Genomic DNA, 27,578 nt, shown 5'->3' with positions numbered 1-27,578 from the left:
TAATGGTTACTAAGATAAAGTAGCTAACCTAAATTATACCAAAACTAGAGAACTAGAGACAGACATCCTTTAAACTGTATAAATAGCCCAATCTTGCTCCATAATGGTTACTAAGCTAAAAAATTCTGCAATGTTAATGTTGCTTTAGAACTTTAATCTGATGTTTCTTTTTACTTATGTTCTAAACCCCAGTATCCTTAATGATTAGACAAGTAGGCTAGCCAAAGAATCTCAGTTAAAACGAGATTCTGGATTAACTGAAATTCTGGGGGAAACCAACTGAATACTAGGCTAATATAATTTATTATTAGCCTACAAATAAAATAATATACAGAGGCTACATCTTTCATTTATTTTGAAGATTAGCCTAAATTGTGAAATTTGGTGACAGCTAAGCCTAGATATAAAATGCAAATAAACTTGAACTTTCCCCTGCGCATCGTTTCATGTGGAATATCTTGAATCTTACATATAAAAACCTAGGCCTACTTCACTCTGTTGCATCATAAAGAGTGTAAACAGATCCATGTGCACAAAAACGTGCTCCTTTGCTCTGCCATGTGCGCACGAGCCCTCTGCTGTTCGTCATTGTTTCTGCACTAGACAATGATTGACAGAACAACTGGAATAGGCCTACGCTGTAAAGGCCCATGGCTGGTTTAGTCATTTTTGCTGATTAGACATCATCAGTTTGTTTGCAAAGACAGGTGACGTTGCTGTGACGCAACTCATGTGCATGTGTTATTTGTCAAGCATCTTTCTTACGCAAAGACTGCAGGTCCCGTATTCATATTTAAAAGACTTTCTGCTCTTGGTTGATGTGATGAGTGCTGATGGACACTGAGCAGTCAGAGGGAACTCAACCTTCAGACATGACCGGGTGTCTGTCTGAACCAGAACACAAATTATCACCTTATTCACAAAAGACTCACCAAACTGACAGACAAAGAGCCAAATCTCTGCCTGTAGCTCTATATCAGGATGAATCTTTCTCACAGAAGAAATGTCCGACTGTAGACCGTGGAAAGAGAGTTCAGTTTGCAGACACGATGGGGCTGAACCTCGCAAACGTCAGACACTTTGACATCTCTGATGATGCAAATGATGATGCATCTGGATTCCGGTGTCATCTTCCAAACCAAGAGCTTCAACATGGTGGTGATCTGATTCCAGCACGTTTGGTGCCAGCATTTGACATGCCTGTTAGTTCAATGGAGTTTGATATGAAGTCAAGCCGTCTGGGAGTCGCATTGGAAAGCGTAACAGTAACCGCTTCTGAAGTGAAGGGTGTGATCAGGATGATGGAGAGCAACGCAAGAGGAGAAGTTGGGGTCAGGTACACGTTAAATGATTGGCTGACATTTTCGGATATACAAGCTATATTAAGACTGGATGAAGAAAAAGTGCTGCAGTGGGAACTGTTTGACTTTATTTTGCACGTGCCGCTTTGTTATAACAAAGATTCATCTGTGCATTTCGCAGTGTATTGTCGGAGTGATCTCGGGGAATACTGGGACAATAATGATGGAGAGAACTACACTTTAAAGTCAGCATGAAGCGGAAATCGCGACAGTAATTTCTTCTCTATTGTGAGCCTATATCCAAACGAATCGGCCTTTCAAACAAGAAAAAATGTTGCGCGGGACTTGACTTTGTCTATCGAGAATTGATTGGATCATTGGATGGTTGTGGTTTGCTGTTGTTGTGATCTCATGTGAGTGACAGGTCGTCCTGCCCTCACGCCAGTAAACACATCATCAGAGAAGAGATGCGAAAGGAAAGTTTACTTGAATTAAAGATTAGGAGGGCACCTGAATTATGATTTTATGGTGAGTTAAGTGAATCAGACTACCTGACAGTTTACATGGTGCAGTGATCTGAAATTTACATAAATAAAGTGAACTTTACTTCTTACTTGTATGATCATTTTGAATTAATCAGTATAAATAGGCCTACATTTGAATTAAGTCGTGCTAACACCTTATTTGTTCAGGTAAGAGTGGGCGTGGCCATTTGTAAACTGAATGTGTCTGGCTTCCGGCCTCCACTAATTTTTTCCTTATATATGCTGCTTGATATTTCAAATGGGTAATTCTTACTTTATTGTTTTAATGTATTTTCTTAATTATAAATAGTTTTACTATTTACTGCACTTTATTAGTCTTCTTGTTATTTCCCTATAGCGGCTAATGAATAGAAAGTCTCACACATTAATTTACAGAAAACAGCTTACTTCCACATTGAAAAAATAAGGTGGAAATATTATTTTTCGAAATTCATCTTAATTTCAAAATGTGTCAGATTTATTAATTTGAAGCAGTTTTGAGGTTAATTGATCTATTTTTTAATTTCTGGAAAATGGTGATCTGTGAATGAAGTTGAATATCAGAGTTTGTATGTTTGCTAATGCGGGTTTTAATGAATGTTTTTAGGTTTGTGGATTAAAAAATATAGTTTTTATTTGCACAGAAGGCCCCATGATCTTATTATTTTTTAATAATTATATTAATATACATTTCAGACATGTTTGCTATTCATTGAATAGAAAATCATTAAATAAATAGAAAAGTAAATAGAATGATTCAGAGTATAAAACATATCTGCAATTAAATATGTATATATTAATAAGCTTCTATATAAGTCATAGAATACATTTACTTTACAGATGAATCTGTTTTACTATGATTCAGCATCATGGCCATCATCTCACCCCCATAATTTTACATTTTGTGCAATGACAAGTCAATTAGCAATTTTTTTTTTTTTATTTATTTCCCTTAATAATACATTGGCTGATGCATCATCATTTTGCATATGCTAAACTTATATCTATATATGTTACAATTTAAAATAGTTAAGGGGATCTTCCCATATGTTCAGTATTGTAATATGGCTTATTGCAAAGCTAAAGTTTTTACAAATATTGGATGCTCGCCATGCTTCGTATCTTATTTAATAGCTGAAAAGAATATTACATCAACATACATTCACAATATACAGTAAAACATTACAATTTTACACAGACAGTAGACTAGTGGTGAAGCTCATAGGCCACACAGATTTGTCATTCACAACCATACTGTATGGGCACTATATTCTTGATGCTGAACATATTTATAAATGATGCTCTCTTTCAACAACAGTCTTCTGAGCAGAATACAGATGGCCAATGGAAACCTGTGAAAAACAGATAAGTGATACTGTCTTAGATGTAGTAGAACATAAAATGTTTTAGTAATTATTAGTAACTCTAATACTCTTAAATGGGAACATTCTGTAATTTGAATCAGGCCATTCAAGTTTAGTAGTTCTTTGGCGATAAAAACCATACTGGAATATTAAACAAAGCTGGCATTGCTTGCCTGTCTCTTGATGACCGCCAGATTCTCTCTAGCTTGATTTATGAGCATATCCAGTGTTTTGGGATTGTCAACTTGAATGTTCTCCCTGAAGCCATCTTTCACTCTGCGAAGTGCGTATGTTCTGTAAACAAACAGTATTTTTACAGTTAAGAAATAGTAGATGGTAAATAATCGTTTATTTGTTAATGTAATGTAAAAGGCATGCTTTATATACTAACGCTAGTGCTTATTATACAAATGACTGGATTTCTTTGCAGCCTATACAGAAAATTAACATATACATATACAAAATATATACATTTATATTATATATATAGACTATATTCCACACGGAAGAGTACAGACGTACCTGTAATTATATGAGGGGAATTTTTTGCACTCTTTCATAAGCATCCTGTAGAGCGAGATCACTTGAGTCCGACTGCACGACGCCATGTTGATTTCAGTGTCGTTTTTCTTGGGTTGCATTTGATATATCGCCATCTAGTGTCAGGATCCGTCAGGCTGATGGCAGTGGTATGCAATCATGTGCATTCCTACAATAAAGAGAGTTATGGCATGTTAGTAACCCGCATGATGCAAATTGGCAAACTGTAAACGCACTAAACGAATACATTGGAGTTACAGTACATGTGTTGTGGCAGCTATTAGATTTGTGTGAGAAAACATTTGAATAATTATTATATAACATAGAATTAGCCTAGCAAAGGCATGACATTTTGGCCTGCTTTACCCCAGAGGTCTTGATTTTCTCGACTGTATCCATCAATTAAATACAGTTATAATTTTATAATTTTTCTGAAGGTTAAGCATGTAATTTAACTGACCATGTAACTAAAAAGAAAAAAATAGTAAATAAAATAAACGAAACATTTCACTCCTTACTTTGCACCGTATATTTGAAAAGTGCCTGTAAGCAAGCAACCTTACAAAACTAGTGCAAAATTACTTCCAATAAAGCAGTATATTAAATGGAAATACAACTGGTACTGTATAATTTTTCAAGTGCTGCCATTTATTAATGTTATATAGGGCAGCTAATGTAACATTATTGAGAGAAATTCATGTCCACAACAGTGTTTGTGCCTTAGGGAGACTACAGAAGATCCCCAGGGCTGCATCATGGCTGACTGTGGCATATGGGGCCTCTGTAAGCATCACACTATCAAGACTGTGCTCTTTCTGCTAAATAAAAACTATGTGGAAAAAACATAACAGACTCAAATTGGAACCAATCAGATCTATCTTTAACTGTTATTTAAAGGGTTAGTTCATCCAAAAATGAAAATAATGTCATTTATTACTCACCCTCATGCTGTTCCACACCCTCAAGACCTTCGTTAATATTCGGAACACAAATTAAGATATTTTTGTTGAAATACGATGGCTATGTTTATAGTGAAGGGGTGGATTCTGGAATCCACTGCCGCTTCAACATATATCTTTTAAGTTATAAATCAACATTTATATTTCTGTTAAATTATTTGAATGACTTCTTCAATGTATGTTAAAGGATCTATTTTCCTCTGTACATCTCACTGAGAGAAAAGAACATGTTATCAGTATGTTTTGGGGAAAATTTCCTGCTCAGATCAACTTCAGCCTTGAAGAAGCTGTGAATCATGTGTATCTGTGTATGTGCGCTAAGTGTTTTGTGCAGGTCCCTTTCTACTGGACAACTGGCATTCTGCTCGAGACCAGCAGACACCACATCATGACCCCAAAAGGACATCCGGTACCTAAATCTAGGGTCCTAGATAGGGATATGCTTCTTACTATCTGTCCACGTGTGGAAAATTTCTAATCTTGTCTATTTTCCTTAGCCAATCAGAATCATCCAACCTGAAGTAATGACGTAGTTAGTGGACTCTGTTAGAGTATAATTGTTGTGGAAATATGAATGTACGCAGAGCGGCCTACGAACTCCTTGTGAGACCTGAAGCTGACTTCTGCTGATGAAACTGCAAACTATTCTTCATTAAATTTTTCTTTAATTTATTATTTTTTTAAACTTTGACTCCGGGTCTTTATTCAACATATCTGGTTTCAAGGGTCCTAGACTGTTTATCCCCAACAATAGGGAGCAATGACACTTCCTCTCTCAAGATCCATAAAGGTACTAAAAACATATTTAAATCAGTTCATGTGAGTACAGTGGTTCAATATTAATATTATAAAGCGACAAGAATATTTTTGGTGTGCCAAAAAAACCTAAATTTAAAAAAACTTATATAGTGATGGCCGATTTCAAAACACTGCTTCATGAAGCTTCGGAGCATTATATCAACGAATCATGATTCGGATCGCGTGTCAAACCACCAAACTGCTGAAATCATGATTCGACACGCTGATTCATAACACTCCGAATCTTCCTGAAGCAGTGTTTTGAAATCAGCCATCACTATATAAGTGGTTATTTTGTTGTTTTTTTGGCGCACCAAAAATATTCTTGTCACTTTATAATATTAATATTGAACCACTGTACTCACATGAACTGATTTAAATATGTTTTTAGTACCTTTATGGATCTTGAGAGAGGAAGAGTCATTGCTCCCTATGAAGGCCTCACGGACCCATCGGATTTCAACAAAAATATCTTAATTTGCATTCCGAAGATGAACGAAGGTCTTACGGGTGTGGAACGGCATGAGGGTAAACTATTCTTTTTTGGGTGATCTAACCCTTTAACTAGTTAACGTAATACAGTGGGTACCCATTGTATGATATCTGAAGTTAACACTTCTGGAAATAAACACTACCATTACAGCATTCATGTTTGTTTGTTTGTTTGTTTATTTATTTAGTGGTGCACATTTAAGGATTCCAAGGAAGGACTATACATCTCATCAGCATTCATTTGTGTTTTCTATTTATTTATTTATTTGTTGGTTGATTTTTAGTTTAATTTAGCAGAAAAAAATCACACCAAAAATTACTATAGCACACCGATACTCTATAATTCAGTGTGAACATGAGTAACTTTTGATTCCTAAAGCATCTTACCACAGAATTAAACTCATTACAAAATGTTTACATCTTCATGCCATTCAAAGCGTTGAGCAGGAGCTTTGAAAACCTCCACGTCTCTCCTTGACTTTCTGCATTCAAACATGTCACCTATGTGTATTATTCATCCTCTGCTCCGCTGCTTCCATTTTCACAGGGTCCACGTAGGATCTACTGCCTGCCCCATTTACTCACACAACCTCCTGCATTATTAACAACCAGAAAGAACCAGGACTATTTCCTTCTGTAGCCCATAAAACTGAAGAGGAGAGAGATTCAAACATTAAAGTACAATGGCCTTTTACATGACAGCGATTTTGGGAGCTCAGTATTTTGTATACTAGGAAATTTGTGATGCACTGAAAAATAATTGCTTAACAATACAGAAGTACAAATGATTCATATAATATGCAGACTTGTTTGACAGTCTTTAAATACATCTACTCTGGGAATTAATGTCTTCGCAGGTACATAGAGCTCTACGCAGCGAAATCATGCTGATATTTTCACCGTGAGATGGTGCACATTGGGATTATTGCTCTAGAGTCTAGACAGCAGGTGTAAAGAGCACATTCTGACTCCTCAGATACCAACCGCTATCATCTGCTCAAACAACGTCTTAAATATTTCACATAATAATAATCATCATCAGAGGCATTTCCATGGCTTATACTAAACTTTTTTATGACATGTACAATAAACCACCTGGTCTTATCCACTGGGTTTTCAAAGGAGAGACAAGTTTAACAAAAATCTCCAAGTAAAAAAGTTATGCTGCCAAAAACATGCTAAGCGATTGTGTCAATGTGAGTGGTTTATTATGTTTAGGATGCTCTCCTGGGTCTGGAAGAGTCCCTTAATTATTAAAACAGTATGATTTATTATATGTTCTGCTCTGGATCTTGCATATACAATGCAGTGACAAGGCGTTTGCATGTATGAGATGCAAATGATATTGACTGAATAATTTAAGCAAATATTTTTTTCATTTCCCACTCCCACTTACAATATATTCTACTCTCAAGGTGACTGAATTACATCTGCTTTTATTTTGTTCATGTCAGGCTATGTAGCACACAAAAAGACAGATGTGCTCGAGTCGATGAACGCACAATCCCTTCAGGGAATGATTAGGACCGTCAGTGCAGCACGTGTTAATAACCAGGCCGTGGTCCTATTTCAAGGGCTGGGTTTTACAGGAAAGAGAGCATCTGCGCTTCTCCTGCCATTATTATTCCAACTAACATGTTCCCTCTATTTTAATATGTAGTATTGTTTTAGACAGATGTTCAGGTTTTTTTGCTGTCATTAAAGAGGAAAAAATGCTAGAGGCTCTGTAACTTTATAGCATATGCAACTCCTCATAGAAACATATACAGTACTGTATGTGGAATCGCTTGCATTTAGCTGTTTATTTTATTTAAAGCAACTCGCTGTACTGGGAGGGGGTGAAAGAGCAGGACTGTAATCTTGGGATCTCTCTAATGAGCTTGAACCTTTTGAAACTATTTAGATGACAGAGAATCTCAAAATACAACAAATAATTTATAGTGAGTGAAGTCAAAGTAAAAATGAGAAGAAAAAAAACTTTAAATAAAAAATACATGGTCTTTATCCAAACAATATGTGATTTATTTGATTTGTACTTCATTTGCTTCAGTTTCAACACTTTTCTATAATTTTATATATTTCAAATGCCATTTTAATTGATCTACATTAGTCATTATTATCCTATATTGTATTAATACAATCTGTCATATTAAGTTCTTTTTGTTTGAGCAGATTGGGCTTTAAAGAAAAACAATCCGTGTTGTTAAATATGTGCTTATCAGATAATTTAGGCATGCTTAAATAGTAAAACAAAATTCTATTATTGGTCCTGCTGTTTTTACACAGCAATGGACAAAACAATTGCATTTTAAAATATAGATTTTCATAAGATACTGGAAATCATCTTCAAAATTTGGTAAAGGAAAAATTAGGCCATTTAAAGGGATAGTTCACCCAAAATTAAAATTCTGTCGTTACTTACCAGAAGTGGTTCCAAACCTGTATGACTTTGTTTTTTCTGCTGAACACAAAAGAAGATGTTTTAAAGAATGTGGTAACCAGAGAGTTGATGTTACCCATTGACTTCCATAGTAGGAAAAAAAAAATACTATGGAAGTCATTGGGTGCTGTCTACTGTCTCGTTACCAACATTCATTAAAATATCTTCTTTTGTGTTCAATGGAAGAAAGAAAGTCCACTTTGGGGCCACTTGAGGGTGAGTAAATGATGACAGATTTTCAATTTTGAGTGAACTATCCCTTTAAGAAAGTCATTTTTGAATTTTTTTTTTCAAAGAGTGCCAAGAAGTCTATATGCATCAAAACATGAACTGATTCAGGTGAAGAGAAACAAGGGTGAATATAATCCATTTAGAAACTTGTTTCAGGTCATGTCTTCAGGTTTCTTAATCAAAAGTAAGCCAAGCCACTAGTGTGATGAAACACATCAGCAATATCTTCAGTTCCATTGATAATAAAACTCTGGATACTCCATTATCCCCAGAGCATAATTCAAACAAGCTTCCCTGATAGTTCAAGCTCCGGGACTGCAGTTTAAGTTTTTCCCAAAGGCCTGCTCCTTCTTGACAATCTGCAATTGCTGTGGAGGCACACGAGTGAAAGTCATTCCAATACCTGCATGAGGATAAACACAAGATGCAGAAAATTGAATATGTTTCAGTATTGTGAGTCTGAGTCATGGATGGCATGAGTTCAACTCATAGATATGTCAAATCTAAAACATGAGAAGGACCATCAGATATTAAATGCTTAGCTTCTTCCAGAAATGACTGCAGAGAGTGTGTACTTACGAGCAGATGGTCTGTAGGTTTTCGCTGTCATCCAGCTCTTGGGAATAGTTCACCATGTTTTCTCCAAGACTGAGCAGACAGTCTGAGAAACCTTTAAATACGTTTTCGCATGTTCCTCCAGCACATGCTGCCTGTACCAATGAAACTGAAATACAACAGAATAAATCAGCCAGAATAATACACACAACTTGTTTTCCTTCAAAAGTAGGAAATTTCCTTCAATTTTAAACACCCAAAATAACTAAAGTCTTATGTCATAGAACCACTGAGTCAAAAATAGGCTAGTCACTTTAAATTAAAAAATATTCTCGACCTGAAGGGTGTGCAAAGTTTGAAAATTGAATTTCAGTCTTTTCAATAACCTACAATTGGGGGGAAAAGGACTCACTGACTCACCTAGTTCCAGTGTGAAAAGTACCAAGTTGTATTTATCGGTCGAAGTCACTCCCATCCTACGATTAACAGTATTAGCCTAATAGTATGCGAAGGAGGTGTGAAATCGCCTACTTCCTCTCACCAGGAAACTGCTGCATTTTCAAGGGGAACTAAACTACTTCTGTCCTGAACTCCCCACAGTTGCTAGCGATAAAGTGGACTGTACAGAAATAGAGATGTCACCTACTCTTACACTCCCCCTTTTTACTTTCTTGCGCTATGATGACGTAAGCGTGCACCTGACAGACAAAACCTACCGTTTAAATATAAAATTATATTTTTTCATACTGCATATTTATTGGAATCTCTGTAAAATATATTCAATTAAAAACATCCAATAATTTATATTGATATTAAATATCTGAAATCTTTTTTTTTTTTTCGTTTAAAAGTCGTACAATTTCTTCAGTAATCCTTTGTAACCCAAATTAAGTGTAAAATCAGAATTTAGAACTTCTAAAAGGAACGAATCACGCGTATGTTCTAAACATGTAAATGTTCAGTGCTCTTTTCGCACACTAGGTACCAGCGTAGCGTGAATGGGTTCCAGAGTCAGGAGTGTGCAATTTCATTCTTAAATGGGAAAGGGACATGCCTTAAGCGCCCCCAAGCGATCAGCATTTGAAACAACAGAATTATTAACAACATAAAAAAAGCCTAAAGGGATTTACTGCAGATTGTCCTGCGTGGATATACATTCCATTAGCAAAACTCTTGTAGATTAACGCAATATAGGAGCATTTCGTAATTATGTTAATCATACATTAAGCATGTTGATCATATCTCATATTTAGTTCCAATTCAACAACAAGATTCAGCCTCTACTCCACAATACTATACACTACACAATAAATTAGCTATTATACAGTAGACTACCAAAAACTACCATATTACAATGAAATAAAAGCAAAAGCACCCCTTAAAGGGTTAGTTCACCCAAAAATGAAAGTTATGTAATTTATTACTCACCCTCATATCGTTCCACACCCAGAAGACCTTTGTTGGTCTTCGGAAAACAAATTAAGATATTTTGGATCAAATCCGATGGCTTAGTGAGGCCTGCATAGACAGCAATAACACTCCCTTTTTCAATGCCCAGAAATCTACTAAAAACATTTTTAAAACAGTTCATGTGACAATAGTTGTTCAACCTTAATATTATAAAGGGACGAGAATATTTTTTGTGCTCCAAAAATAACAAAATAGTGATTTTATTCCACAATATCTAGTGAAGGGCTATTTCAAAACACCGCTTCATGAAGTTTCGAGTCTTTATGAATCATTTGTTTTGAATCAATGGTTCGGAGCACTATCAAACTGCCAAAGTCACGTGAACTATTGAAGTTTCAAAACGCTTTTAACGTAACCATGCCTCGTTTACTGAAATCATGGGATTTTGGCGCTCTGAACCACTGATTTGAAACAAATGATTCGTAAAGATTCGAAGCTTCATGAAACAGTGTTTTGAAATCTCCCTTCACTAGATATTGTGGAATAAAATCACTGTTTTGTTATTTTTGGCGCACAAAAAAATATTCTCGTCGCTTTATAATATTAATTTTGAGCAACTATTGTCACATGAAATGATTTAAATATGTTTTTATTAGCTTTCTGGGTACTGAAAAAGGGAGTGTCATTGCTGTCTATGCAGACCTCACTGAGCCATCAGATTTGATCAAAAATATCTTAATTTGTATTCCGAAGATCAACAAAGGTCTTGAGGAACGACATGAGGGTGAGTAATTAATGACATTATTTTTATTTTGGGGTGAACTAACCCTTTAAATACAATAAACCGTCTGAATAAAATAGTAGGGTAGAGTTTTTAGTTTTGATTGTTGAGGCCATAAGCAGCAGCCTACATATATCCTTTGCCATCAGATGGCGCTGTTGTCAAATAAATAAGCCTTTCTACGTGTAAGGTTACTGGACGCACGTTTCCCTAACACATGCTCATACACAGGTATTTCAAATATTAGATCATCCATACGTGCATCAGCACACGCTCTCACACTCATTACAACACAGATATGAGCTGTAGCCTACCTGATAGCTGTATTGCCTTGAAATGTCAGCATCATTTTGAACACCACATTCATTGTGTTCAACCTCGTCACTTTTTCAGTTCACCCTTTAGAGATTGTAAATATCACTGTATGAAAACCAAAAAATTTGAATATTAACTAATATAAAATGTGTCAAAAGAAAACAATAGGCTAAAGAAAGTAAAAGTTGGGGGGTGGGGGAATATACATGTTAATACTTTTACAGAGGAGCACAGAGGAGTTTTCTGCAGGATGGAGAACACTATGTAGGCCAGAGGCAATTATCCAGGTCACTGTGGGTCAGAGACATTGCTTAGTATACCAACCAACACAAGGTCACTCTCATGTGATTACATAAGAAGATGCAGAGACTGCTCTCTAGTGGCAGCACAAACACAAACTCACAGACCCAATGCTGCTGTCACACCTCTCAGGTATTAGAGTTGTCCCAGGAAGAGTTCATTAAAGGAGACACATAGTTAAATGCACTAGCTTATATGCAAATTTAAAGCAATGATAAGGATGACTGAAGATAAATGCTTTGAAAAGTTAAGTCCTCACCAAAGAACATCTGTAAAATGGAAGCATCATCTGTCATAAATTAGCCTATTTATTTGTTTATATATATATTTTTTCTTCACTCCCTTTAATTTTCAATCAAATTAAGTACAATTGTGGGAAAATAATAATAAAAGACAGCAGTTTTTTAAGATTTTATTTTTTATTATTTTATTTTTTAAAAGATTTGATTGGCTTATGCCAAATACATCTTCAATTTATTTTTACAACCATGGCGATGAAGCAACGTTTTTAAAAAGCTTTAAAAGGACTTTATACTTAGCATATTTTTCATGTTCTATAGGAGTCACTATTTACACAGGGCTGTTGTCTTATTTTCACAGAAAATTCAGTAAAGTTGGCCTATAGAATGGGGTGTTACCTCAAATTATTTCGTCTTTCTTTGACATTCATCTCATAATTTGTCTCTGATGCTATTAAATGTCCTTCCACAGTATGTTTCTGCTCCATCACAGTATATGACGACCAACAGGTGTTTGTCTTGTGATAGAAAGAAGGCGCCAAAGAGCGAGTTTGCATCATCGGTTGCCTTTCACATAGTGATACTGGGGTCCCGTCGCTATCACGTTTACATTTTCAGTCATTTTATATTATTTACACAACATAAAATATTATTAACACGATATAAAATATAGTTAATTTAATTAATGTATCACAAAATGTGTTTGTATGCCTACAAAATGCTTTTAAAAGCCTATCTATCTATCTATCTATCTATCTATCTATCTATCTATCTATCTATCTATCTATCTATCTATCTATCTATCTATCTATCTATCTATCTATCTATCTATCTATCTATCTATCTATCTGTCGAATAATCAATTGGATGAGGCTGAAGGAGTGAAGAAGTTTTCCACCCCTCCCGTAGAGATGCTCACAGCTGAACTCCAGTGGCAGCCTCAGTAACACACGTCCCCTTGGAGACTAGAGCAACACGTGATGCGTCTACTTATCACGTTCACTGAGCAGCGCTCAGGAACACACTTTGAGGAAAAAGTGACTTTTCTGACCCTCACTCGTCGGAAGTATCGATGGCCATCATTCCTTTAGGGAGCTAACAGAGTGGGCGATGTGAAGTATCCAGTTGGCGAACTTTGCACATCCTCAAATACGCCATTTTGATCGCTCTCCGGAACAAGTTTGCAGTTTTTTTCGAAGTCCATCATCTCTTTTCACCATCACCATGTCTCAGCGCTATCAGCCCAACCCCGACAAAGTCAAGCGTAAGTATTGAGCACTTTTCTACATGTTGTTGTTGTTTACGTTCTCCATCCTGGCGATTGCAAACTTTGGTGGACTGATACTTTGTTGGAAGTTTTTAAACTTGGAAGGCCGAAGATGTTGAGATGATGTCCGAACTTTTTTTTTTCTTCCTCGCACGGGGTTTGTGCTTCCTCGTTTCATTCTCGCATCCAAAGGTTGAACGCCTGACTACAGGAATTCACTCGCGTCTAACCAGCGCACATGTATTCAACCAGCATACCTTAGTTAACTTAACCACTTTAATTAACCATAAACTCAGTGTCATTAATATGACTTTATCTCCCATTTGACAAAACGTTTAGCTCATAAGTTGTCATCAAAAGTGAGTATTTTATAGTGAACCTAAGCATCCACATCAGAACTTTGATCGAGGCTAACGCGTGGGGGGTTGGACACGCTTCCCTTTATATTTTGACCTTGTCGGGACATGTTGTATTTACGTTTTGTTTGACTTTTTTTCACAGTCGACGAGTCATTATTGTTCACCAAACCATCATAGTTTCGTTTGTCACACTTTGAAAACTTAATGTTTGGGAATGTCAAAAGTTTTAAAGGAGGAAGTTCGCTGTCGTCGTGACTATCTTTGGGTTGGGTTTGCTGCATGAGATGAACACCGAATACTTCTACAAGAAAAGTCGTTTATACTTGAACCAAGCAGCCACATCGACGAAACGACTTAAACATTTCAATTTGGGATGACTAATTACTAGGAGGATGCATCGTTTACGTGCGGGTGTTTCGACAGAGGCTGTGCTCGTGCCCTCCTCCCATCATCCTCTGTTCGGTCTCGCGTCTCTTTGGAGAATCAGAATGTGCAGAGATCCAGATGAGCAGTTCACATTCCATTACCAAATTCAACACTGGGCTCCAGGAGGCCTGCAGTGGCAGCATCATTTACTCGCTCAGTCCTCTCAATCTGCTGACTTTTAACTACATCATGGTTGTTTTGTATAACTTCCATCCCCTTCTCTCTCAGAAAAAAAAAAATGTTTTTAAAAGTTGTACCTTTGGGGTACAACAGCTTGTAACTCTTGAGACAACTTTGTATATTATCTACCCATAAATGTTGCATATTAGTAGTAATTTGTACCCTAAAGGTACTAGTGTGAACTTAGAAGTAAATAAATTACAAAGATGTTTCTAGGGAACTGCCCAAGTGACAAGTTGTTTTACCTCTAAAGGTAAATTTTTATTTTTTTTTCCTCGAGAGTGTGTAGCTTTAGATGGTCATCTGAGGATATTGATGAGATATTACACTGTGGTTTATGATGAGCTACCGCATGTTAGCTGTCGTATATGTTCTTTTACAAACAGGGATCCCTGAAGGTACTCCAGGGGATCCGGAGAGACCATGGGCTATATAAAATATAGAATAAAATTATATTTCTTGTAAATTATCTGATAAGCAGTATATAATGTAATAAATGTTTATGTACTGAGTCTATTAATATGGAAAACCTCTGATTTAGAGGGTTTTATGTTTGAAACGTATCATACGCAAATTAATTTTGCCCATAACCATCACAATTTATTGTAAGAAACTTTGTTAATCAAAGATAAGTCTCAGTCCTTTGGGCAATCGCAGTGTGATCTTAAAAGATTAAGCCATTGTAAATGTACTCTGAACCAGGATGGGAACATGTTGCTTCATCACCTTAAGCAAATATTTTACTTTGTTTCTCTGTTGCTTTGTATAAGCATACATTTTAAGATTTTTGTTTTTTATCATTGTCATGTTTCTCCATGCAGAGAGGCAAGGTTAAAATAAAACAAATCCTCCTTTTTTCATTTTCCTAATAGCTGCCGCTCTCACAATGCAGGCTGATGTAGGGTGGAGATGTGTTTGTTCAGACGCGTAAAGCAAGAAGACCTTTGAAAATTCAAAGGCATGTTCTAGTGAACAGTCAACCAGTGGTCTGAGCTGTAATCTCCTCTGTCCTCAGCAGGGAGTCGCCAGAGTTGAATAGAGAAAACCCATTGTGATCATCAGAGCTGCTGTGCTGATAGTGATAGAAAGGGGCCATCAGCTTTTACTCCACTTTGTATTAAGTATATAAAGAGTCTTAAAGCCCAACAAACAGACCTATTGAGTGGATGGATTTGTTTTGTGCTTTTATTTTGGTCTCTTTGAGTATGGAGATGCAGCCTTGGAAATGAAGGTTGGTACATCTTTATTAATATAAATTCATTAAAATCAACTCTCGGGGGTTCCCTAGTAAACTTCCTTTGACAAACATGCCCAACTGGGATTGTTTGCGTAGTGTAAAGACAGAGGGACTGGTCTGTTGAAGTCCCGGAATGGATGGAGAAACGAGTTGGTCATCTCACCGAGCCTTTTGCTCCTAGTGATGGGTGTTCTGTTCACTCATCCATGGGTAGAGATGGGCGTCCTGTTTCGCTCTGGAGCTATTTTTAACCTGTCTATTTTAGATAAGATTATGTTCCCTCTCCCTCGTAGGGAATGGGAAGCCTGGTTTGGTCCTGGGGTCTGGGGTGAGACACTGTACCTGTGGGGCTTAAGAAAGTTAGTTTGCAGATGGATGCTACTATTTGCATGTTTCATTCAAAGTTAAGCGACTGACTATTTGAATAATGACCCATAAATTACCAAAGTTTGGTCATTATTAACTCATCCTCATGTCAAACCTGTATGACTTTCTTTCTTTGCAAAAAAAAAAAAAAAAGTATCTCTGTTTTTTGCCCATGCAATGAAAGTCACTGGGATCCAGTGTTGTTTTGGACACCATTGACTTTCATTGTTTGGACAACAATAGTTCTTTAAAAAAAAAAATCAATATAACTTCTTTCGTGTTCTGCATAAGAAATAAAGTCATAGAGGTCATGGCCCTGACATGACCAGGGCCTACTGTGGCCAAAGTTGATGACATTTGATTTGGCCCATCTTGGCATATCACGAGAGGATTAAAAAAGGAAAAAAACATGCCATTGAAACTTCTATTCATTTCTAATTCAGTTTTATTTTTGCATTTAAATGTTGAGAATATAACTTCATTAGATTTTTTTTTTTTAAATGTACACTTTATTATAGTTAAATTAGTATAGTTTTGGTCCACAGCTCTCAATTAAGTTTAATTTTTGGTCCTTTGTAGTTCAAAGTTTGTGAACCTCTGGACTAAATTGTTTACTTTTTAAATTCTATAAGTGTAGCAAAGAAAAACTAAAAGTGAAACTGAGTCCTCATGAAAATGCTTTGGTGTAAATGGGACGTGGATGACAGGAAATAGAGCAGCCTGTGTGGATAGAGGAAGTTAGAAAAAGATTTAAAAGAAAAAACAATAGGTACCGTATCCTTACCCCGTTAATTTGAGAGTCAAGTTGTGTGATAGTCAATCAAACAGGTCATAATAGTCAAACTGTGATGTTTTACCACAATCATAAATAGTTTAACTTGCTGACACTCCTTTTTGAGGGATTGTGTGCTTTGCGTTCACTTTTTTTTACGTTTGTCTGTGAGAGAAAAAGAAGACGAATCACACACGGCTTTGCAGGCCTCCTCCTTTGCCTCCCCCTGCTGCTTCCCCCGCCCCTCTTCTCCCACCCTGCCTCTGTTGCTGACTAAACAGTTTTTTCAGCTGGCAGTTGCCCACAGTCTGTGAATTTTTGATAGCTTCTAGAGAGGGAGCACAGCGAAGGGAGGCGGAGATGCTGAAGAAACGCTCTTGTTGCACATTAAGGAGTGAAGGAGGGAGACAGAAACGGGAAGATGGCAGGTCGAGTCACATTGTGGAACCAGTTCGTCTTGTACTAGCATTCTTTGTACTTCAGACTTCCCAGTTTCGAGTTCAAGCATTGAACAAACATATCAAAGATATGAAAATATGCCTGTGGCTAATTCATCGGTATCATGTAGAGGGAGTTGCTAAAAGTCAAATTTTTGCTTTGGAAACCGCCAGAAAAGCTTATGACCTGACTTGAGTGTTTGTCATGAAACTCTACTAATCTAATGACGCAGTGTGTGGTGTCACATCATGCATGATTTTATGAAATCTCATGACAAAGCTGTGACTTTCATTTCAGTTCCAGTTGATTGTAGTGATTCATGAGATGAGGGAGGGACTCTGTATGACTGAGTGCAGGAGTCATTTAACTGGGAAATCTAGGTGTGCACTGCAGGTTGAAAAATTGGTTGAAGTATGTCGTGGTTAAGCTGCACGAACTTTGAATCATACAATCTCATCTAGCTTAGCGCAAGGAGAGCTGCACAGAGTAATGTCCCGGCTGAGGACAGATCCTCTTCTGTGTCTCTGAGATCGATGTGCAATGGGAAACAGATGTGGCTGGGCTGTTCGTTCAGTGCTTTTCTTCAAAGAGACTCAATTAGTGTGTCCGTATACAGAACGACTTCATGAGACATATTTTGTCAGCTTTATAGATTTGTTATTCCTACTCTAGGTTTGCAGCCTTAATATATCCGCCGATAGACGCCTGCTTTCAAACGCTCCCGTGTGTATCTGTATAAGCGCTCCTTGAAGAACGTCAAAGACGTCTATTTACAACATGTTTTTGAAGCGTTGATCATTGTAGCCAATCTCAGACATATCTGTTGAGCACGTGAACACCGTGGCCAATCAGAGGTGTTTAAGAATCTGCTCAACAGCGCTCAAAATGCTAGGGGGAATGCTGGTATCTTGACATTTTTACATTTTTAAAAAAGAATTTTGACAACACTACAAGTCATATGAACCACTTTCATAGTGCTATATGTCATTTTGGAGCTCATTCTATATAAAATAGAGGGCGGGATCTTCAAAATGTACAAGTATCATGGTTTAGAGCAACATGACAGTGATGACAAAGCACACTCATTCACCAGCACATTTATCTCATTAGTGAGTGCTTCATGGCACATTATCACAAGATCTTGCCGTATCATCTGATGTCATGTTCAGTGGAGATTTCATAATGTGTTAATACCTTTAAAAGTTGTTTTTCAATGGGATTCTTAAAAAAAACAAACAAAAAAAAAACTTTATAAAGTCATGCTAGCTGAAAGATGCTAAAAGTTGACTGTTATCAGTCGTCAAGATTAAGGTGATTCAGGCAGTTCTCTAGCAGCCTCTCCCAAAATGCCCTGAGGCAGTGTAGACAATGAAGCAAAATGGCGTCTTTTCAGGAGGAGAAACCCGGCCGCTCCCGTCTCTTCCAGCTCTTAGAAAATAAGACACAGTTTGAGGAGAATGTGCCTATCCACCATCCTGGCTTTCGCTAATGTCTGATAATGCACACTTGCTACAGCCTTATTGTCCAAATCCCAGCTATGTTAAGCGTTTAGTCCTTTTTTAAACAAAATTATTTTAAAATCTGATTTCTGTGTTTCCACACTCACATTTTGCAACTTGCAAAACATTTGCAAGCAAATAGTACAAAACTGTCTTTATATATGTGTTCTCCAGCAAGAAAATTGTTTTACTTTACTAAAACTGTTACACGAAGGACATTGATTTTATACAATTGATCCATTTCAAAAAGGTTTATGAGGTTTGTTTTCATGTAGTTTTGCAAATGTTTGACAATTTAAAAGAAATGAATTGTATTTTGAGAGTTTATTCTCATTTAAATTAACTAATCGCCATTTTCAAAAGCTTGTTGAGGAGGAGAGGATTCCTGACAGAACAGGACAGGGAAAACAAAACATGGAAATGAGGCAAAGGTCATTCCTGGTTCTTTTGTAGCCCGGTTCATCTCAGGGTTGCAGTAAATATTAACCTGCTTATCACAGAGTATGGGATGTGTTCTTTTAGTAAACTAGAATGAGACAAAGAACTTGAAGAGGCAAAATGAACACCATTGATTAGGTATTTTAATGTGATTATCAGATTGAAGACTCCATGATAACACGAGACATGGATTTTATTCCGTGTCTGTTAGTTTTGAAGCTAGTTTATGTCATTTAACTTCTAAAATTAACCTTTTGCACATAAATGTAGGCTACAGTCTTTCTTATCTGGGAAAATGGACCAAAAATATTTGACTCATCCTGCACTACACAAATGTTTATCCAATCAGATGCTCTCTAGAATGAGAATGCCCCTCCCCTTATTAACACCTGCAACTGACTAGCAAATCCTGTTTTTAAAGCTGTGATTCATCTGAAACATATTGTCTATATTAAAGTGGTGAGCAATATAATCATAATCTTAACACACATGATAAAATTAGAACATAATAATATCCTTTATCTCTAAAATGGCCCGCTTGCTCAACAGTGCCCTCCATCTCTCTACGCTCACTTCTTTCAGGTTGACGTTCTCTGATTGTTTAATTGTTTGTGTTTGTCGATGGGGTTTACTGCCATGTCCTCTTTTAGTTTATAATATACATAAATGTTTACCAAGTAAACAAAAAATCTAATTCCAGCCAATCAGAGAGCTGTTCTATGTGACCTCCCCCATCTCCAACCAATCACAGCATTGTCTTTACTATTTACTGTGTTTACATGTTTGCTGTGTAAATGCAGCTCACAAAACATGCAGTTTTGTGAGCAGCCATGCCACTTAGGTTTAAGCATCATTTTCTTTCGTTTGGGCTACTAACAATGTGAGTATACCACAACGCAGTCAAACAGCTATGTTTGAGATAATCATTAGATAGGACGGACTAAAAACCAAATAAAGTAAATAGATGCTTTACCTTTGGCCAACCATTTCCAGCTGTGCAGAGGTCTGTGTTATCTGCTTTTACATAGCCAGCATGTAACGTGCAATTACGAGTTTAGAAACAAACACTGAAGAAGTGGCCGAAAGCACAAATATTATTTTGTAGCTTACTCTCAAAGATGCATTTAACAAATATATTATAAAAAGTTGTGTACTACACTCGGTTTCTTTAGTGTTTTTTCTTGTTTTCCATTCTACATATGTGTACGTATGTAGAATGCTAAAATAGCTGAAGAACAATGAAGCAATTTCTTTCTCATTAATTTAGTTTTCATCACATTCTAATTGTTTCTGTCAGTCTTGAGTTTGAACTGCACTGCCTCAGATCAGTGTGCTCACTAAGGCAAAGTACAGAAGATTATGAGGGGGACCACGGTAAGAGAGGGATTAGTATACACACGCATATGGACTCTGCCCGCAGAAAATGACTTTGTGAAGGTTTTACTGACATTTAGGGGCTTCCAAACCCTTCTTATCAGGTTCTCTGCATGCGGTTTCCATTTGTTTAACATGATAACGCTGTAAAACTTAGCATTTTTATGTCAGTAATATTAGTTAATCCTAATGGTTAATGCTGGATGGAGACTATCTTTGCACTGCCCCCTCCAAATGTCTCCTGTATGTTGCACCCTCACAGTAGCGGTCTGTCCACTGGCACCAGAGCTGTTCTAACACAAAGTCTTACTTATTTCAGCGATGGCTGTTGTGTATGCGCGAGCACAGTGGATTATTTTCGCAAAGGCAGTTTGCTTTTCTCCGTTCTAGCTTTTGACAAGCGCCATGTGGTTGACAGACAACCTCCGGCTGTTTCCAGCAGTTACTCGCTCAAATAAGCCTTGCAGTGTCACCTGACTGCCCTGACTGGATTGGTCGTATTAGACGACAGGGCCCTTGAGGAGGGGTGGTGCTTCGGGGGTGGGACTCTCTGGAGTCAGTGAATGGCAGTTTCTATGGTGACCAGCGGTCAGTGATGTGGCCCTGTACTTTGATCAGGGTCGCCCTGAGGAGATGGACACAACGGTCACATTTGAGCAGAAGAACATTCTTGAGATGAAAAGCCCATGTGTAGTTTATAATTAAGCCCCATTGGTGACTTATTTTATGCAGAAGTAGTCTGCGTGCATGCGAGCTCATGCATGCATGCATGCTCATTCAGAAGCGCAAGAGTGGGCGCGCTGAATAGACAAAGTCTGTGTCTGATGATAAGGACTTAGAAAAAACTCAGTTGAAGGTGGGTGGAGAAGGACAGAGGGCCGGTCAGGGTGGATATAACAGACATTAGAAGCAGAGGGAGCTGGCATGCATGCGTGCAGGCGGGAGGCTGCGAGTTCTGCAGTGGAGACAGCGAGCGTAAACATGCGTAACACTGCCAAATACACTTTCTGACCTACTTCAGCTCACTGGGAATACACTGTATTGTCTGGCCTGAGACAGTGGCTGTCTGTGAGGCCTCAAACCTCAAATCCTTTACCGAACGATTCATTCCGCTGCAGCAGAGTGGCCTTTAAAGATGGGTTTGGAGAAAGTCGGTGAGATGGGGAGAGATGGGGGGGTGGGGGGGGTTGTGAAATAATGACCAGAAGTGTACGCTTGGGTAAATCTGCACTGGGATTGAGTTTTAAATAGCCTGGAATGCACAGTGCTGGAAATGGGAGGTAGTTCAGAGAGCTCAGCCTGCTATACTGCAGCGCGTGTCACATCACAGGACAGCAGCTGTATGTGACAGAGGAAGTTAGGGTCTCCTCACAGTGAATGGATGGTTACGCTCTGGTAGCACAGACTAAAAAATGGTCTGCATATGGGTTGCTGGGTCAAGAGGTGAATTTTTCTTCACTAAAATAATCTTGATGTTAGTGATGCACCAAAATTAATATTTTACTGGATCATTGAAAGTGAAATTAAAGTTATCAATTTGTCAAAACTGTAACCAAAAATAATTTGGGTAATTAAATTTGGGTAATTGAAATCAGTGTGCTGTTCAGAGTGTTGTGTTCTCATGTGATAAATTAAACCTGTGGACCACTGGTAATGGGCGAAGTACATTAGTACATGACTACACATATATCACTTGATACACAATATATAGGTACCAGTTTTTTTTTGTTTGTTTTTTTCAATATATATCAATATTGGTCAGAATTTGATATTTAATCGCTCTTTTCCCCTGTTTTTAACCTTTTTGATTACATTTGACACTATCTAAGGCTCACTCAAAGTTAATGTTAATTAGAAATATTTTTTATTAATTGTTAAACAAAATCTTTTGCATATCTGAAATGAATATCCATTTTTCATACTGTACATTGTAATTTTGTAATGACTAAATTAGCTTAGAGTAACTGAAATTAACTTAAATAAAATATAAAAAACTTAACTAGTTGGCAGGGTGACATTTCTAATTTTCATTTAAGTTGAAGCAGGCCTACTAAAATAACTAAAGCTAAATAAATTAAAACATAATTATAGTTTTCGTTAAATTAACATTAACTGAGATTAATAAATGCTGTAGAAATATTGTTCACTCTTAGTTCATGTTATCTAAACTAATGTTAAAGGTGCTCTAAGTGATGTCACGCGTTTTTAGGCCAAAACATTTTTTTGTCACATACAGCAAACATCTCCTCACTATCCGCTAGCTGCCTGTCCCCTGAACACACTGTAAAAAAACGCGGTCTCTGTAGCCGCCACAAGCTCCAAAAATGGCAACAAAAACAAACAGGTGCAGCCTGGACCACTTAACATAATAAACTTGCTCCAGCCAATAACCGACAAGAATGATTTTAAATGCGCGTTCATGACTGTTTCAGGAAGCACGGAGGGGAGGGGGAGGAGGAGGAGGGAGGGTCTAGCTAGCCTCTGTTTTGTTTGACAACACTTCGAACGTCAACAGGAAGTTACATCCACCCAGGATCACTTAGAGCACCTTTAATGAAACCTGATTGTTAAGTGTTACAAAAAAAGTAATAAAAATGACAAACACACATCAAAATTACTACAAAATTAAATGTAAAAAAATAAAAATAAAATCTAATTGAAAACATTAACAAAAGCTATGATAGGGCCCTATAATTTCCGCGATCACGGAATCACGGATGGAATCGTGGAATCCATTCATAAAAACGGAATTTACTATATAACGCGGAATATACCGGTATTTGTCAAATTTTTGATGAATGAATTAAAAGCAGGTCAGTACACCTAAATTAAATGAAGCGCAGTTTCATTTACCTCACACCGCCTCACACACAATCGCGCGGGCGCACGCACGCTGAAGCACGTGCGACGCTCGCAGTGTTTCCGTCCTCTGTCGCCTCACTATATGAACGCACAAATTCATCTCCAGAGCTGCTCTGAAAGTCACTTCATCAGAATTTAACCGCTTCGTTTGAGAAACTACTGTTATAAACACAGAGAAACTCATAGCTCTAGGCAAACCGTCAAAATAAAAGTTCGATTTAACTTGACAGAAACATATTACTGTTGTACAGTAGAATTTAGATAAATTAACAATAAATTATTAAAATATATTTTAAACAATAATCTCAGTGTTTGTCCCATGTTTTAATTTTAACAGTAAAGCTCTGTTGTGCAGCACATTGTTTGACAAAAGTTTAATTTAATGATTAAAAGATAAATTAAATGGTATGCATTCATTTGATTGCCAGAAAAATTTAAATACACAACAGAACTTCTGAAGAAAAAAATTCATAAAAATATATTTTTTAATGAATTAATATTGTTGTTTTTCGATTATTAAAATGGAATTAAACCATTAAAATAGAATCCAGAAAAATGAATTTGGTAAAAAATAAAATTTGAGGGGAAAGAATAAAACGTAGGGCCCCAGAACTTTTTTTTTTTTTGTGAAACTTTTATTAAATTGTTGGTAAATTGGACAAGATTCATTATTTCAATAAATTAGATATGCTTTTTGATTACTAAAATTTAATTTAACCATTAAAATGGAGTAAAAAAATTAATAAAACAGAAAAAAATAGAATACAGAAAAATTAAAACGGAAAAAACGGAATTTGGGAAAAAATAAAACAGATTTTATAGGGCTCTACTATAATATTATATCAGTGATACTAAAATAATACTGCTTATAGCATTTAAATAGAGATTTGCATGGTAATGGATATGGCGATTTTAATGTATTTGGTCTTGACAGAATAGGCTAGATCTGCTACTGTGCTGCTGCTGCAGAGCAAGTACCGAGACTTGCTACTGCCAATACATTCACAGACGTTGTTGTAAGCATGTAAGGTATGTTGCTGCTGCTGCTGCTGCACAGGTGGAGCTGGGGAAGGTGAAGGGTTCGTTTGAATGTTGAGCCACAGTTCATTGGCCGCTGATGCAACAGCAACCAATCAGCTGTGCTATGTAGATCATGACGTGATCGCTTCCAAATGAGTTAAATCAGCCCGTGCCATCTAGAGTTTCATGCCAGAACTAGATAATCACCATCTCCCTGAATTGGCCAGTGCATCCCTATTAGCAAAAGTTTGTAGGCCCTTTTTTATGAGTGTGTAATAGCTATTAGCTCACGCCCTACTGTAAGCATCCTTCCACCCAAACACAAATAAATCATATTTTTGCATCTTATTGACTTCACACTGGAGTTCATCCTTTCTGTGTGATGTCATGGGTTTTGCTGGAGCTCCTGGCTTGGTTGCCTGAAACAAAATGGTTGCTGTATGCAATAAAAGCCAAAGGTCATGTCAGGGACACCTGTTTGGACTGACAGCTGAGTGCTGCTTTGCCAAGGGCCTCATGTGGTCCCCTCCTCCTCCTCCTCCCGTTAACCCCTTATGTTCATTCCAATCAGAGTTTCAAGCACATTTCTTGATTTGTCTCGGTCTTTCACTACTCCCTCACCTGCTGGAAAATCCAGCTGAAACCAGCCTAAAGTGATAGCTATGTTTTGGAACATGATAGTTGGTGTCTAGCTGCTCCAAGCTGGTCTACCATCTCAGCCAGGTGCCCAACAGCTGGTTCTCCAGTTGGCCAAACACCCAAACCATATTAGAGCAGCTAGAAACCAGCCATTATATGTTGTACAACATAGATGTTCTATTTTTGTTTTTCAGTTTTACTCATCTTTCCATATTTGATATGTAGAAGAATTACAGTACACGTTTTATAGTGCTTGTAACATTTTATAGTGCTTCTTATATGAGTCTAATTTAATATTTATCATTTTGAACTCTGTTCAGTTCTAGTTTTTTGCCTGGATAAGATTGCAGAAAATTAAACAAAACATCATAATAAGGACATTTGAAAAGGAAATGCAGCAGAAGTTTGTGATGAAATAAGATGGAGTTTGTTAGGATGTAGGAGGAGGAGAACCACCCAGAGAGAGTGAGAGAGAGAGTGAGAGAGAGAGACGGGAGGAACGAGCTGAGCAGTAGAACCAGTTTAACCAGAAACCTCTCCTCTTGTCAGGAATCCTCCTTCTGGTTCTCGTAGCACTGTAGCCCCCATCCCCACCGAGACCCTTCTATTCTGTCACCTCCCCCACTCAACACAAACACACATACACACATGCTGAAACTGATACAGGAACAGTGTGGAGTGTAGAGGCAGCAGAACGCGATAGCCCCATGAGCCAACACCTGCCCACAATCCAACACTTGCCTGTGCCTGTCACACAGGGATGCAAGGGCTTTGACACACTCTTGCCTCAGACACACGCTCTTTCTTTTCCTTGTCATTTTGGCCTTCTTAAGAATTTTTTTTACCAGTGAAGTGTGCAGAATCTGCTTACTTTAACATTTATTCATTTGTTTGTTTTATCAGTGTTCCCTGAGAACCAAACACATTACCTTGTTTTTTGAGTCATTATTTCTTTTAAATGAAAATGTTCTTTATATTTATTCAACATTTTATCATGTAATAATCATTTTGTTATTGTTACTTTTGGACTAAAATTGCATACAGTACTGTTTAAAAGTTTGTGGTAGGTAAGATTTATTTATGTTTTTGAAAGAAGTCTGTTATGCTCAAGTCTGCATCTATTTGATCAAAAAAACTGTAAAAAATTATAATATTATTACAATTTGAAGTAATTGTTTTCTATTTTAGTATATTTTAAAATGTAATTTATTCCTATGATGGTGAAGCTGAATTTTCAGCATCATTACTCCAGTCTTAAGTCACATGATCCTTCAGAAATCATTCTAATATGATGATTTGCTACTCAAGAAACATTTCTCGTTAATATCAAAGAGTTTTTGTGGAAGGTTTAATACATTTTTTAGCATTTTTTTTTTTTTGATATAATAGAAAGTTCACTTTGAATTAATTTTAATGCATCCTTGCTGAATAAAAGTATTAATTAAAAAAAACATCTTACTGATGATGAACTTTTGAACGATAGTCTGTTTCACAGTAGAAAATAAAAAAAATTTCAGTGTAAATAACATTTTATTTTACAATAATGTGCAAAAAGACAAATGTATGAATGACAAAAAAGACAAATGTATGAATGACAAAGAATTGGGATTAGATGTCATATCAGACGTTTTGGATTGAATCATTGATAGTGCATTGCTGTTGTTCAGCAGCTTATTTTTTTTGTCATCATATTTTCATCAACAATATGCTTTAATTAGAATCGTTTAATTATCGTCATTCTTTTTTGTCTGATAATTTTTGACAAAATCTTAGTGGAACACAAAACAACATTTTTAAAAAACTTTATTAAGAGGAGACACAAAACAAAAGTGTGAAGAAGAACGAACTGGGGAACTCAAACTTGTATTGCCTGCATAAGCTCCATCATGCTGTATCAAATTAGCTTATTTGCTGTAAAAAATGTCCACACTTTTCACTCTAACCCACTTTATTTGTCTCCATGGCATCCCATGAAAGTCTGTCAAACAAACATATGTTTTTTCCTGACTGGATAATTTGAAATAAGTCTGTTTTGCACATCCTGACAACCTTAAGCTCCGTCCATCTGCCTGCCATCCATCTCCATAACGTCATCCGTCTCTCTGTCCCCTCATCCTCACACTCTTCTGTCTCCTTTTGTTCCTGGGTCTTTTAATACCAGCTCTTGTGATATGCTATTGTAAAAGCGGTAGTAATGTTCCATACAGATGCCTGTAGCACTGGCTCCTACGCTCACCAGAGAGGAAACTTGGCAGTGCATGTGACTTTGTGTTATGTGATGGCAGCCCGTTTCAGTTTACCAGCTGAACAAGAGGCCTGAGGCTGGATCTATCCTGTTACCTTTACACTACAGAGAACACATCTGAAATGATGTCACCCTTTCTCATGTGGCCTTTTCAGGTCCCTGTCTCTTACCAGACCTCGCCTCATGGGAAAACGTGCTCTGAATCCA

The 27,578-nt window shown here is 37.0% G+C and overlaps 4 protein-coding genes across 6 annotated transcripts in view; 2 read left to right on the top strand and 2 right to left on the bottom strand.

The window, feature by feature from the left end:
• The first annotated feature begins 836 nt into the window (after positions 1 to 836).
• On the top strand, positions 837 to 1,961 carry LOC137003204 (protein phosphatase 1 regulatory subunit 3G-like). The gene has a single exon (XM_067363259.1). The coding sequence runs from the start codon at positions 873 to 875 to the stop codon at positions 1,554 to 1,556; it is 684 nt and encodes a 227-aa protein (XP_067219360.1). The 5' UTR covers positions 837 to 872; the 3' UTR covers positions 1,557 to 1,961.
• Positions 1,962 to 2,686: 725 nt separating this feature from the next.
• LOC137003205 (LYR motif containing 4) lies at positions 2,687 to 3,834 on the bottom strand. The gene is made up of 3 exons (XM_067363260.1): positions 3,712 to 3,834; positions 3,363 to 3,483; positions 2,687 to 3,177 (listed from the first exon to the last, which is right to left on the bottom strand). The coding sequence occupies exons 1-3, from the start codon at positions 3,828 to 3,830 to the stop codon at positions 3,115 to 3,117; spliced, it is 303 nt and encodes a 100-aa protein (XP_067219361.1). The 5' UTR covers positions 3,831 to 3,834; the 3' UTR covers positions 2,687 to 3,114.
• A 4,926-nt stretch (positions 3,835 to 8,760) lies between these two features.
• Positions 8,761 to 9,751, bottom strand: nrn1b (neuritin 1b). The gene is made up of 3 exons (XM_067363813.1): positions 9,625 to 9,751; positions 9,229 to 9,373; positions 8,761 to 9,052 (listed from the first exon to the last, which is right to left on the bottom strand). Exons 1-3 carry the CDS (start codon positions 9,677 to 9,679, stop codon positions 8,824 to 8,826), a joined length of 429 nt encoding a protein of 142 aa, XP_067219914.1. The 5' UTR covers positions 9,680 to 9,751; the 3' UTR covers positions 8,761 to 8,823.
• A 3,425-nt stretch (positions 9,752 to 13,176) lies between these two features.
• rreb1b (ras responsive element binding protein 1b) overlaps positions 13,177 to 27,578 on the top strand; it is a 40,064-nt gene continuing 25,662 nt past the window's right edge. For all 3 annotated transcript variants that reach the window (XM_067363276.1, XM_067363277.1, XM_067363273.1), the window contains exon 1: positions 13,177 to 13,513. The gene's annotated coding sequence lies outside the window, so the exon portion shown is untranslated. The remainder of the gene's footprint in view (positions 13,514 to 27,578) is intronic.

Source organism: Chanodichthys erythropterus, chromosome 16, assembly GCF_024489055.1.
Source record: "Chanodichthys erythropterus isolate Z2021 chromosome 16, ASM2448905v1, whole genome shotgun sequence".
Classification (NCBI taxonomy): Eukaryota; Metazoa; Chordata; class Actinopteri; order Cypriniformes; family Xenocyprididae; genus Chanodichthys; species Chanodichthys erythropterus.
Note: the sequence above shows the minus strand (reverse complement) of the source record. Positions and strands in the feature narration are given on the sequence as shown.

Bases quoted from the DNA above. Each gene is read 5' to 3' on its own strand.
- LOC137003205 (XM_067363260.1), bottom strand. From the start codon at position 3,830: ATGCAACCCAAGAAAAACGACACTGAAATCAACATGGCGTCGTGCAGT. The intron at 3,484-3,711 runs GTACGTCTGTAC...GTTTGTTTACAG, and splicing joins TTCCCCTCATATAATTACAG to AACATACGCACTTCGCAGAG. The intron at 3,178-3,362 runs GCAAGCAATGCC...TGTTTTTCACAG, and splicing joins TGGCGGTCATCAAGAGACAG to GTTTCCATTGGCCATCTGTA.
- LOC137003204 (XM_067363259.1), top strand. From the start codon at position 873: ATGACCGGGTGTCTGTCTGAACCAGAACACAAATTATCACCTTATTCA.
- nrn1b (XM_067363813.1), bottom strand. From the start codon at position 9,679: ATGGGAGTGACTTCGACCGATAAATACAACTTGGTACTTTTCACACTG. The intron at 9,374-9,624 runs GTGAGTCAGTGA...GTTGTATTTCAG, and splicing joins ACTTTTCACACTGGAACTAG to TTTCATTGGTACAGGCAGCA. The intron at 9,053-9,228 runs GTAAGTACACAC...ATCCTCATGCAG, and splicing joins AACCTACAGACCATCTGCTC to GTATTGGAATGACTTTCACT.